We start from the raw sequence: 14,498 nt of genomic DNA on the forward strand, positions 1-14,498 counted from the left end.
AATGTGACACAAACCACTGATCGGTTACACTTGCTTTGTTTCATGGTTGAGCCTTTGATAAAAAGATTAGACAAAAGTCTATGGAATTGGCAAAATCAAAGAATAAAAAAGCCTTAATCGCCGTGAATAAAAGAGAGTCATGTTCCCAACAACACAAGGGTTAACAAGAGGATACCGACATTGTTCCTTAGACCTGCAGATTGGATTGGGTTAATTTAGACTGGAGTAAATAATCAAAATGATTGAAAGCATATTTCATCCAAATTATCCCAACTGCTCTCTGCAATACGAGCATGTTTTTCTGCATCAACGCCTGGTGAAGCATGCGTTAACTTCTGATGTAGTTCACATAATTAAATGAACCTGAATATCACACTTAAGTAAACACAGGAAACGGCTCTGATTTACGTAACAGATGTTCCCTTTTGAGGCGGCACAACCTACATTTGTTAAGGTTTATTAGGCCTACGGTCATTTCACTCCATCTATCGATGCTCAAAATAAATATGTCTTTGGTGTCAGAGAATGACTTAGTACACTTAAGTTTTAAGATTGGATTACAGAACTAAGTGCATGCATTTTATAGTCAATTATTTTCAAGCTTAACTCGCCATGGCCTGTAGAGACAGTCAATGGTATTAATATGTGCTGCTAGTTTCTGAATCTAGGTCTGTCACAAACATCAACACTTGAAAGTCACATCAAAGGAAGTCTATACAGAAGTCTTTTTTAGTTGCTAAAGATTAAATGGATGATTACAGAACTCAAGACATTTTATTATGATATATCAAATATGTTTTTAACCACCATCTAAAAATCACTTCCGGTGAATTTTCATATTAGCTAAATATTTAGTTTCACCCGTGACATTTAGATTTAACATTTAACATTTACATTTAATGATTAACATTTACAGTAGATTTAGACTTAACATTTAAGATTTACATTTAGCATTTAGATTTATTGTTTAACATTTAGATTTAACATTTAAGATTTACATTTAACATTTAGATTCAGCATTTAGCATTTAGATTTAATATTTAACATTTAGATTTAACATCAACATTATATTTTTACGAGAGAAAAACATCACACATTTCACAAATATTGCTGTACATCTGGTCAAAAGTATATGGAAGAGGATTAGGGCCACTGGAAAAAATGAGGGTGACACATTTAGCAAAATAACTGTTTAAAAATGTGAAGCTATTTGTGTTTTGTCAAAATGAAACATGGATTTGAACTTCTGCGCTATGTGCCGATTGTATCGTTGTACATTCTAAAATAAACAGCAACTTTTTTGCAACATTTAGCAACAAACAAAAAATGTATGTGAATTTTTTTTTTTGTTACTTTTTGTTCCCAGTGGCTCTAATCCTCTTCTGTGTTATTCTCTTCTCTCTTTTTTAAATTTTTTTAAATTATTATTCAAAAAACAAATAAGTAATCACAAAAATTATTTACCAATGACGTGCAAGTTTTATCAGTGGGGCCACAAAAATATGATTGTATTTGATCTGAGGGACACATTATCACCATTCATGTCAGCGTTAATACAGGAAAGAACAATGGGTTTGTGTGTTTTTGCTGTCATTTTGAATAGAGTTTAGCATAATTTCGTGTTTATGTTTGTCATTTCATGCGTTTTTTTTAGAGGATTTTTTTTTTTTTAGTTTGTCAATTTATTGTTTGTTTGTTATTTATTTTTAGTGTATGGTTCTAAATGCCCACCAAACGAGTTCTGGATCAAATCACGTGAAAACTATTCTCACGATCTGCAGTTTTCTCTATGATCAAATATGTTGTTGTGCTTCACACAAGCGGTGGATAGCAGAGAGTGAAGCCACGCCCCCTTCTGTAATTAGTCTGCCCAGGTGAAATTAATTCAAGTCAAACTTTCCAACCACGTCACAGGCTCAGACGCACAAAGTAAGTGTACAAATTGGGTTTAAAATGTCTTTACTGCTCTGTTAGTTGTTTTATTTTACATTCTGTTTGGATTACGAAGCCTTAACAACGTATGTGAGTTTTAATGGTTACTATTCAAGTTTATTTATAGTTTTCATCGTCCGTCATAGACCTAAAACAGGCAAGATTAAATCCAGGTTGTATGTAATACTAATAAATACATTATATTAAATGACTGTATATTGCGTTAGTATTAAAATATTTTATGTTAGTCTACCTAAAAAGGTCAAATGTGGACTTTACTGATTAATTTATGTATATAATGTGGAATATGTTCTCTTTAGTTCATGTGGTTGTGTTTTTTGGGCTGCAGTTATGTAAAGTATGAGTTTAAATTGTGTCATGGCAGTAATTTTCTCTATCAGACAGATAAAATAAATGCTATACACTGTACGATAAGTTTAGTAGTTTAATCGCATCTGAATTGGTTTTTCATGAACAGAATGTGTTTAAATGAGCTTTTTTTTTTTTTTCTCCTTGGAAAGTTGACAGAAAAATAACCACCTGTCTCTGTAAAGACTTGAATCAACTGAATTACTTTTCATGTGAGTCATAATTCCTCTGAAATTTGATTTTGTGTTCTTCTGACAAACTCAATAACTTGCTCCTCTAAAGCCTGTTGAGACAACCAACTGGACATTGGATTAAAAATCCAATAAAATGGCCATGTTGGCCCCGTTATCTATGATTAATTCATCTGAAGGCAGTAAAGTACAAAGTTCATGAACCAGTGCTGTAGGAAATGACGTCAACAGCACGAGTTAGTACAGAACACTTTTTAAGAGTGACGTAAAAGCTTATCAGGAGAAATAAATCATTTCACAATTATATGATGGTTAGTATCTTTTGGGGTCTGGCTTGACAAATGTACTTTTAAAACACAAATAAGGAAAGTATCCAATAGAGTAAAATTAAACCACAACTGTCCATAGAGGCTGCAAAAATTCTATGGACAGTTGAATGATATTGTCATTAATGTGCATGAATTATAATATCATTCATGTGCATGCAATGATATTGTTGCACATGAAATACTGCGTAACTTCTTGGTCTAATGTCAGTTTCTCCAGCTTTAAGCATGTTGGAGTATGAGACAGGAAGCCAATGCAATTCTCCAAAAACACAAACTTTTCAATAAGGAGAACTTGTTAAAGTATGTAAATCTGTATCTTTTTTTTTTTTTTAAATCACACATGGTCTAGTATCCCAGGGGTCTGGAGCCTCACGTGGCTCTTTGATTCATTTGCAATGGCTCCTAATAGCTTTGAAAAAGATATTAAAATAATTATTTGTTCCAGAAGGTATTGATGACTAATGACATTAACTTCAAATAGAATTATGATAAAACAATTTATTAACCCAAACATAAATCACATACGTCCGTCACCTCCTGAAACCTTACCAAGTTTTAGATCCCTGGTAAAAAATAACTAACAAAAAGAATATTCTGGGAGAAAATAGATATTTTATTTGTGTGGAGAAAGATTTTTTTTAAATTTAGTTTAATATCCATGCTTGATATATTGCAAGAAATTATCACTTAGCATGTGTTGACCGACATGATCATGTGTCGTAGCCCTTCAAATACATTAACTCAAAAAATATTTTTTACAATAAATGATTCAATATAATTTGAACTGTATAGAATTTTATACACTATTGTCTTTATTGAGAAAGTGTTTCTTTTGCCTCCGGAATGACTTTAATCCAGGTGAGATTAGGTAAAATGGCTGTTTTGAGAGTAAAGGTTGCAGACCCCTGGTTTATCCTCTCCTCCACTTAATCGATTTGTAAATATTAGAAATGTCACTCAGCGTAACACAAGGGGTGCAGTTAGAGCAGACTGTACCACCCCAATGAGAGATTGCATTACCTGTAAATATTAGGGACACTCCCACATATAATTAATTTTAAAACAAGATAAGAAAATAGCTTTTAAGTAATCACATCTGCATTAATAAGCCCTCATAGTTTTCTATTGATATTTAAAATATGTATTGAACAATTTATTGAAACTGAACCATACATTTTTGAGAAGTGAATTATAAAGTTTCATAAATGTTTTTATGCAGTTTTTTTTGTACTAATGTTAGATTTTGTTTTAAGGGTGACTTTTAACTAGGGGTGTGAAAAAGAAAAAAAAAATTGATGTCACGATATATCGTGATTTTTATTTTTTTTTTTGGTGCCGATTTTAAATTGATTTTTTTTTTAAAAAAAAAAATATTATTAAATTTTTTTGAGTGTTTAACCAATATTTTTGTGTATTTGTGCAATATTTCAGTGGTGGTTACAATGCTTTCAACATGTTGCAATGGTTATTTGATGCACTTGATTTTATGATTGCAGTGTGTAATGCCTGCAACATTTATGTAAAACACAAATAATAAATGGGATGTTTTGAAGCAAATAGTTTTGACTCAATTTGTCCTCTGAATGATCAATATATTCTGATGAACATATACAGCAACTTGATTTTTCATCTCTACGTTTAATTTAGTTATTAACTGGGTAGAATATTGCGATATCGTATCGCGATACGTATCTTGCCAATACTCACCCCTACTTTTAACAGTAGATTAAAAATACCCATTAGGCTAAATCTGTTATAGTTTTAATGTTGATGAATGTACATTGTCCCTGTCAAGTAAATAGAATTATAATAATTCCTTCTGAGTTTTGGGATTCGGCTGAATAAAGGTGGAAGTCTGAATACTAAAAATTATTGTTCTGAATTTTTGAATTAATGTTTTCTAAAATGTCATGTTTATTGTTTTTTTGGATGTTTTTGTGACGTATCGTCTTCTACCGGTGTTGTGATTAATAGTCTGTTTTATTTCTAAAAAAGGTTGAAGTATTCTCTGATGGATTATGCAATGAAGTCTCTCAGTCTTCTGAGTCTTGCTTCTCTTTCTAAGTAAGAATTATTATTATTCAATTGTTTTTATCCAGACATTTGTAAAATAATGACTTTACATGGTATATTTCTTTTAAAGATGTGTAACAGCTCGTGCGTCCATGACTCAGCAGCTCATGTCAAGTCGAGCTCCTCCTCGTTCGAAACCATTCAGAATCACCAACGCTGCTCGCAGCGTAAAGAAAGGCATCATGGCCGACACAGTAGACGACCTGATGAACAAGGTGACACGTTCAGCAAGCACATCTTTTTCTTTCTTATGTACAGAGGTGAAAGTAATTTATTAAAGGTATATACTGTAATTTGTTTTTATTTGTTCATTGCATCCCCATTAGCTTCCACTGTGGTGGTTGCTAATCTTCCTAAGGTCCATTAGAAAAACAAAAAAAGATCGAGATTCTTCTAATACATATAAGAACAGAAAAAATTAAAGACAGTTAAAAAAAAAAAAAAAAAAAAATACACAAACATTACATTAAAAGGTACATGAGGTCACATTTCCATTACACCAACAAATACATGATATATACATTAAGATTGGTAAAAAATATGCATGAAGTTGACGTGTCTTTCAGGTCCCGAGGAAATTTGTGCCAGACATTAAAAGTTCTAAAAATAAAAAAAAAAACAGACTAATTGAGTTGCTTTTGTGGGTACTCTAAATCAATCGCTTTACTTGTACTTAAGTATGTTCTACAAAAGAAAAAAATTAATTAGTGACATTTCTGTACCCAACCGTTACTGAGTAAATTCATATTTTTTTGTGATTTGTTTTTTTTTTTTTTTTTAAATTTCCGTTTCATAGCACATTAAACATAATCCATATGTTTTTAGTCGTGCCATTTCTGGTTCTACCTATTATGTTGTTACCCACATGACACATTTGGCATGGCACTGTTTTAGAGTTCATAAATGAAGATATACTTGGAGCCCGAGTATTTTTTTTTAATGGAATTTATTGGTTTTTATTTATTTTTTTTTACAAGAAAATGAAATATTTGTAACTTTTAACAAACCTTTTATTCAAAATTAGAGTTTTTTGCTTTTTTTTTTTTATCCCCGTGGGATAATTAGAAAAACAAAGAGCGGCATACGAAGAAAATTAAAGAAACAATAATAATAAATGAAAATGGCACTAATATGAATAATCAACTGAATAACAAGGTGCAAATGAATGATAAGGTGCAAATGCATATGTATAAGTAAAAAATAGAGATGATGATTAATAAAAATAAAGTATATATACATGTGTAGACAGATTTTCATTTTTTGGACCGTGGCAGACCAGCTGTACGATTTATTTTATAGAGATGCTTTTGTGAAAAAAAAATAAATAAAGTTTAAATTGTAAAAGCTTTGGTTTATATTTATACATGAGATGTTTACTGTATGCAAGGGAACCGTGGCAAGATGTATGACTGAAAATAAACATGGGAGCTGAAAATAACTAGTGACTTTTACTTTGAGTACTATTTAATTCAGCTACTTTTTACTTGCATGCAAGTATTTTATGTATGACTTACTTTTACTTAAGTACAATTTCAGTCAAGTAACAGTACTTCTAATTAAGTAGAATATATCAGTACTCTTTAGAGTGCTGCTTTTGTATTATTTGAACTTTTAGGTGATTTTTTTTAAATCACAGTTTCACCACTGACTGTTTTCTTTCCCTCCTACACTCCCAGGTCGGTCTATCCTTAGGGTTTTTGTCCATCAGTGCGGTGGTGCTGGATGAAGATGGTACATGTGTGGACACGGAGGATTTCTTCCAGACGTTGCCTGAAAACACTTGTCTCATGGTCCTGGAGAAGGCCCAGAGGTGGACCCTGCATTCTGTAAGTGTTTGATGCTTCCCAAAGAAACCACTAGATGGCACTGTTGACCCACTGAACCACGCAGTGCTAAATATAAACATACTCAAAGTTTATTTTCCACTTGTGCAAATATCTGCGTTAGCAAAGGGCTAACACCAATAGCCCTTCTGATTCCTGTAGAAAAACGAAAGGTTGTAGACCAGATGTTTGCAACAGGCGGGCCGGGGTCCACATGTGGCCCTCAGTCTAACCCTATACAAAATTACAGGAAAATGCAATAAATGACAACAAAAACACAAAATGAGAAAAATATACAAAATTAGAGAAAATATACAAAATAACAGTAGCAAAGTACAAAATGGCAACAAAAACAAACAAAATAATAAAATTACACCAAAATTACTCAAATCACCAAATTACCACAAATATATACAAAACGACTATCGCATAAAATCAACAAAAACAATTATTGCAATAGTCAGGGCCAGGCAACTTTAGGCGAAACAAGATGGCAGCTGTTAGCGTTTAAAGGCAGATTTCAAACAGCTGTCAAAAAAACATATGTTGCGTCTAAAACAGCATGGATTTGTTTTTAACAATTATTTATTGGCTCCATAAGTTAAAAAAAAAAATGATGCCTTGATTCCAATTGTTTCCATGATTGTGAAATTCATAATGTTTAAAATAAACAGTTTGGATCTTTTCCCAGCATCATCTACCATCACATCAAAAATGTCATTTTTAATAAACATTTAAATTATATTTAGCAAAATTTTAAAGTACATATTTATAAAGCCATTTACAGTCAAACATTTTGATGCACTGTATGCTCAATGTTTGATAGATCACAAACTTGATGGGATGGTTTGTGTAGAACAGTCTGAAGATGAGCTGTAGCAGGTTTGGTGTGGGAGGAGATGCTTTAATAGGTTTTAAAGTGTGATGTCAGGTGATTCTCCAGTTATATCATGAAACACCTTCACTCAATGCTAGAAAACTCCACTGCCCTTTGACCTTCCTGACGTCTGTCCTTCTGCCACCTTAGGATGCTCAGCACAAACAGCTGCAGGAGAGGACAGATGTGGCCAGGCTCACTCTGGACTTCTACAAGAACGACCCAGATGATCTAATCGGCTGTTTGAACGTGAAAGCCACCCTGTACGGTGCCTACTCTGTGTCCTATGACCTGCGCTGCCATGCTGCCAAGAGGATCCTGAAGTGAGTAAAAAAGATATAACTTCCACTGATGGACAAATTTGAGGTTAGGTGACCAAGTCCGACCCTTTAGAGGAGTGGTTCTCAACCTTTTCAGCCTGTGACCTCTAAAGTAAAGTTGCCAGATACCGAGGACCCCCACTGTACCTTAAGGTGGTTGAACACAAACAAAATGATGGTGCATTGTTTTATTAATCTGTGATAACCATATTTATTTATTTACCTGAATAATATCCACTGTTATCCAGGAAGTTTATTATTTGCACCATAGTATATAGTCATCTTAAATATGTAAATCCTTGTTTTATTAAAGAAATAAAATGGGTTAAAAGTGACCGAAAATGGTGGAAAAGGTGGTGAACAGGGATTTTAAAAAAACACAGAAATTAATTAAAAGTTGCAAATTAGAGTGGTCAAAAATGGACAGAGAAAGTGGTAAAAAGGGTTCAAAGTGTCAGCTTTGGAACAATTGGTTTAAACTGGCAAATAATGGGCATGACAAATCATGAATGTGGTTAGAGTGGCAACATTAAGCATTAAATACAGTGACAATAATGGGTCATCATATGCAACATTAGATGGTAAGTGGAGGAGAGTGTTTATAAGTGGTGAAAATGTCTTGAAAGTGGGAAAAATGAGCAGAAAATGCATTGAAATGTGATGGAGAAATGGGAGTAATGTGGCAAAAATGCATTAAAGGCGCAAAAATATGGCAAGAAAGAGTAAAAATAAGCAAAAATTGGCTCAAACTGTTTCTTGAAGGCTTCTGGCGACATCCTTCCAGTGTCTTGCGACCCTAAATGGGGTCCTGACCCCAAGGTTGAGAACTCCTACTCTAAATTACACAAAAATTAGTCGCAAAATCAAGGAAGTGAAGATCCTATAGGGACTGAAACCTGCATTTAATGCTGGAATAGTGTTGGTGCTTTCTATACTGTTTGGTTTCCAGATATAAATCATATAAAGCACAATAATGTTATAACACTTTTCTTTGTTTTTTATGCCAAAAATCTCTGGCCCAATTGAGTTCCAATTGCTCTGTATTTTTCCCCGAGTGAAAACGAGTTTCACACCCCTGCACTGATAGTTTCTCTAATGTAACTGTCCAAAGAACCCTTTAGTGATCACCGAAAGTACATGAAAACACATCTCACTGCTGCTAATGGTGGGACCTGGCGATTTGATCTCGCTTTTCCACTCCATTCCTCTTCAGTATGACCTGATGTGTTGAATGGTAAAGTTACCTGTGCTGTTAAAACAACGAGCAGGAAAAACACAGGAGAAAAAGCAATTGTCTGTTTTAGTTTTATGGGAGTTATGTCATCACAGCTGAGAGCAGCTGGTTTTCGGCTTTGGCTCGGCCCCCCCATCAGAGGATTACATTTTGCAGTCTTATCATTTTTTATTGCTGCCATTGCAGTGTGAGAGATTTAGGCGGTCACAGGTGTCGGTTTGATCAAATACAGTTGATGTCAGGAATAAAGCTCCTGTTTTTTTTTTTTCTTCTGATAAAGATGATAGATTTTCACAAAACGCACAGTTCGTACCAGGACTTTTTCACAGCGTAGGGGATCACGTGGTGCGAGAGCGAGCGCTGCTGACGTGAGTGATTTAAGGGGTCAACTTACCACAAATTTTGTCAAGCGAAAGTTTTTGGGTTTTTTTGTTACTGTTTTACTTTAAAGCCAAAGGTTATTTGTGGAATTGGTAAAGGGTCATTATGAATGTAGTTAGTGACTCATGCTTGGTGTAGGTCCTCCATTAATAAATACTCACACACACTGTATAGACAAAAAATAACATTTTATTCAAAAGACTGATTCCAAAATGCGCTTTTCAAGTTTAAATGAGGTATAATGTGGGACCCGCAGTAATATTAAGACTGTTATGGACATGCACCCCCCAACTCCTTAATTTGATATTTTTCTCATGTTGTTATGATTCTTTTTTTGTGTCCCGATGCCAATAACAATACATGCCGATACTGCGGTGTTTAAAAAAAGATATGACTTGTTTTTTGCCGAAAACCAGGTCCTCGAAATGGCCAAAAATATTTCTTGTGTGTTGGGACGTAAGCTTGTTTTTCAGCAACATGAAAATGAGGCCCGTGAATGGTTCAGAGCGGCCAATGGCAAGAACTTGCCTCCGCACTCACTGAACAAGTAACCATGTGTTATGTGAGTCGGGAGAGAGAAAAACACGAGGCGCTGCGTTAGAACAAGAGTTTAATGTTGTAAATGTCATCGCCGTGTTAATAGTTGGTATTAGCCGCTACCGATGCTAGCCTTTTAGTGTCATACGGTATCGGAGCCCTTCCCGATACTAGTATCGGCACAACACTATATTTTTCTATTGCTTTTGTTTTGATCGTATGAGATGGTGATTATGGGTTACAAAGACTGTATAGTTTTAATTGGGCCGAAAAAAGAAGACCTGACGGCGACAGAACATGTTTCGACCCAACAGTATTCACATCTGTGCACACGCATGTAGAATGATCCGTTGAGTTATAAACATGACAAACAGCGTCATGTGTCACTACGTCTGGTTGAAGCACACTGTTTATATTGGACGATGATTATGGTTACCAAGCGAAGGATGCACACAGTCAGCATCGGGGGCAGCTAAGTGGCTGCAGGGGTCCTCGGGTAAAGATGGGATCATTCAAGCAATTTGCCTGTATTAAATAGACGGTGCGGCTGATGTATTTGTTTAAACCAGGGGTCTTTAACCTTTATTCTCAAGGGAGCCATTTTGCCTAATCTCACCTGGATTAAAGTCCTTCCAGAGCAGAAAAAAATACCTTCTCAAGGATGACCATACAGTGTATAGAATTATATACAGTTATAATTTTGAGTTAATGGATTTGAAGGGCTACAAAAAATTACTTGAATTTGATCACACATGATCATGTCGGTCAACATATGCTAATTGCTTGCAACGTATCAAGCATGCATATTAAGGCGGCATGATGGCAATAAATAAATCTTTCCACACACAAATAAAATCTCTATTTTCTTCCAGAATAGTCTTTTTGTTAGTTTAGTTATCTTACCAGGGATTTAAAACTTGAGGTTAGCCAAAGGTGCAAGGAAAATTGATGGTCTGGAGAGGTTGCTGGAGTTAAAGTAGGAAGGTGGAAAAGTTATGGTAAATGGACTTGATTTATATAGCACCTTGTCACCACACTGAAGCAGTCTCAAAGCGCTTTACATATCAGCTCATTCACCTAATCACTCTCACATTCACACACCAGTGGGGCAGGACTGCCATGCAAGGCGCTAGTCGACCACTGGGAGCAACTTAGGGTTCAGTGTCTTGCCCAAGGACACTTCGACACAGTCAGGTACTGGGATCGAACCCCAACCTCTCGATCAGAAGACGACCCTCTACCACCTGAGCCACGGTCGCCCTCTATGGTTGGTTATTGCACAGTGATTTATTTTTAAGCTAACAAATCGTTTTATCAGAATTTTATTTGAAGTTAATGTCATTATTCATCAATACCCTTTCTAAGAAATAACAATTCATTATTTTGATTTTTTTTTTTTTTTTTTATCGCTATCGGGAGCCATTGCAAAAGAGTCAAACAGCCAGATGAGGCTCCAGAGCCACTGGTTGCAGACCCCTGGTTTAAACAAACCTTGCACACCTGGAAGTCCTTTTTGTGTGCAACAATTATTACGACGGTACTGATTAAAAAAGCAAAAAACAGAAAAGCACTAGAATCACACGGCGGGCAACTAGAATCACACGGCGGGGGACTAGAATCATACCGTAGGGGGCCTCTACGCTCAACAGTGCTGGCGAGAACCCTGATACATATTTCCCAAAGGTTAAAGCTGTTGCATAAATGCCGTTCTTTGTTGGGTGATGGTGTACAGTCATGTATTTTAAATAGTAATTAACTATTTATGGCCACTTGTCTCTTTCTCCCTCGTTGTGCTGACAGGGAGGCCCTGCGATGGACTGTCTTCTCCATGCAGGCAACAGGCCACATCTTGCTGGGTTCCTCTTGCTACATGGAGCAGCTGCTCAATGACGAGAGGCGAGCAGTCACGAGCCTGGCGCTGCCTGTAGAAAGCAGTAGGATCAGCCAGTTACAGAGCATGGTACTGGGAAAGATTGGTTACTGGTGAAGTGCTCCTAGGGATGTGACATGTTAAACTTGACTAAACGTCTCAGTCTAGCCTGCTGTTTGTTTATAGGTTGTTTCCAGGGGTACAATGTACATTATAGGACATCGTCAGGTCTCAGAGTGAGGTATCAGGAAAATATCTGTCATTTATCAGACCAATTAGACTCATGACTCAGCAAAACCTCAGTCCAATGACACGGCCTCAGGCTTCAAAATAAGTCGTCAGACGTAAAACACGACATGTCGTATTTTGAAGAAACCGGAAGTATGCATGACGTCACAATATGTGCGGCTTCAGATTCGAGAATAGGTTAAAAGCTGTTTTCTATTTATTTTTAAAGGTTAAGATATATTTTTTCATTTAATTAAGCATTTATTAATCAAACAAGACGTTGATATTTCTTAACTTTTAAAAATAAAAGGAAGGAAGCTTTTCAACTTAATGTGTACTTCCGGTTCCTTTTATTTTGAAGCCAAGTAAGTTGAAATGCCATTCATAGAAATATTAATGCATTGTTTGATTAATAAATGCATAGTTAAATGAAATTTTTATAATCTAACCTTTAAAAAAAACAAAAAAACAGCTTTTACCTTGCTCTCGTATCCGAAGCGGCACATATTGATGACGTCATGTATTTCCAGTTTCTTCAAAATATGTTATGTGGTGTTTGAGTCTTGAGTTTTATTTTGAAACCTGAGGCTGGATCATTTGATGGAGGTTTTGCTGAGTCGTGATTCTGTTTAGTCTGATAAATGACAGGTTTTCCTGATACCTCACTCTGAGACCTGAGAATGTCCTATAATGTGGACCATACAGGGGTGTGTGCTCACCTTTCTCACACAAGTTTTGTTTTCCTCCATCTAGCACTTCCTGTCACTTTGTTACACTTATTCCCTCACTTCCTCTGTCCCTGTAGTTTTTTTTTTTTTTTTTTTTTGACCCAAAAGTTACTTTAAATGTGACGTTGGTTCATCAAACAGACTTCTAATGCATGCGAATGTGTGGAAGTTCTCAATCCTTCGGTGTAATTGGCAACAGGTTCAGCTGTTTCTCCCACGCGTGCGTCTCTAATTGTCGGCTGGCCTGCGCCGTCCTGTCAGCTGCAGCCGGCCTCTGAGGGCCAACACACGGGGAAGAGCCAGCAGCTGCACGGGGAGAAGGGGACGGAAGCAGGCCATTAAATGGGAAGATGATGGTTTGGGCTTTTCACTGAAGTGCCACTTTAGCCCTCCTCCTGACGACGAACGCAAGAACACGTTTTACCCAAATTGGCTGTCTGATCAAATTCTGAAGTCTGACATGAGTGAACTTCTCATCTCAACGTACTAATTTTAGCTTCGTAAACTGATTTCATAGAACACATCTTAAAAAGAAAATGTTTCACTTTACCCATGCTTTCATTTTAGATAAAGGACAAGATATAGAGAATTATCTGAGCTGTAACATACACTGAATAACAGGCTGGACTAAAAATGCACTGGAGGATTGTGAACTGAAGCTTCACCCCACCTACACATCACAATGAAAGGATGGTTCTGTTTTTCTTTGTTAGCACTGAAATGAGTCATAAAGTTCACACCGACTCTTGTATATACTGTTCATGTTTGCTCTCGCTCATAATGAGAACCACATATACCATCAATGTATACATAAATAACTATGGCACATGGATTGTTCCAGGAAAGTGGTGGTGGTGGTAAATCATGTTCTGGAATTTTCCCAACAGTTATGGGATTAAAAGAAAGTGTGGTGAATACAAAATGTATTTGTGTTTATTTTAGTTTTGGCACATATAAAACTACCCAGTGGTGTAAAGAATACTGTACTCAAGTACAAGTAAGTATTCATAAAATATTAAAGTACAAGTAAAAAGTAGTTCAACTAAATAGTACTCAAAGTAAGTTACCACAGTTACTTTCACGCCCCCACGTTTACGTTTGGTAATAAATCTTGGTTTCCTTGCATAGTGTAAACATCTCATGTATTAACTTGAAAAAAGAGGAAAAATCTGGCACAGTTGGAACTTGATTTGTTTTACACAAATGTGTCTGTATAAAATAAAAGGTTTGTCAGAATGTACAATTATTTAAAAAAATAAAATGACACCAATGGATTTGATTTTAAAATAAATAAATAAATAAATAAATTATGAACTCTAAAACTGTGCCATGTGGGGAACAGCATAATTGGTAGAATCAGAAATGGCAAGATATGGATTATGTTCAATGTGCCTTCATTCATTGGTTTAGCTTTAGCCTTAATATTTAGATTTAAATTTAACGTTGACAATATATATTTTTTTACGAGAAACGCATTTCACAAGTGTTGCTGTAAATCTGTTCAAAAGTAACATGGGAAAAAAATTTGTATACGTTTTCAAAACATGGTTTGTAGCTAAATGTTGCAAAAAGCCGCTGTTTATTTTACATGTGCAACTTGACATTC

At 35.5% G+C, this 14,498-nt stretch overlaps 1 protein-coding gene across 2 annotated transcripts; it reads left to right on the forward strand.

Annotated features, from left to right (window-relative positions):
• The first annotated feature begins 1,863 nt into the window (after positions 1 to 1,863).
• On the forward strand, positions 1,864 to 13,814 carry LOC114463404 (cell death activator CIDE-3-like). 2 transcript variants are annotated; one of them, XM_028446947.1, is made up of 8 exons: positions 1,874 to 1,929; positions 2,454 to 2,513; positions 4,817 to 4,885; positions 4,965 to 5,109; positions 6,571 to 6,720; positions 7,745 to 7,917; positions 11,867 to 12,026; positions 13,092 to 13,814. In XM_028446947.1, coding segments are annotated over exons 2-8 (732 nt in total). In that variant the 5' UTR covers positions 1,874 to 1,929; positions 2,454 to 2,511; the 3' UTR covers positions 13,125 to 13,814. The 2 variants fall into 2 exon arrangements, with proteins under 2 accessions (XP_028302749.1, XP_028302748.1); XM_028446948.1 differs by lacking the exon at positions 2,454 to 2,513 and having other exon boundaries at positions 1,864 to 1,929.
• Positions 13,815 to 14,498: the final 684 nt, after the last annotated feature.

Source organism: Gouania willdenowi, chromosome 5 (assembly GCF_900634775.1).
Source record: "Gouania willdenowi chromosome 5, fGouWil2.1, whole genome shotgun sequence".
NCBI classification, from domain to species: Eukaryota; Metazoa; Chordata; class Actinopteri; order Blenniiformes; family Gobiesocidae; genus Gouania; species Gouania willdenowi.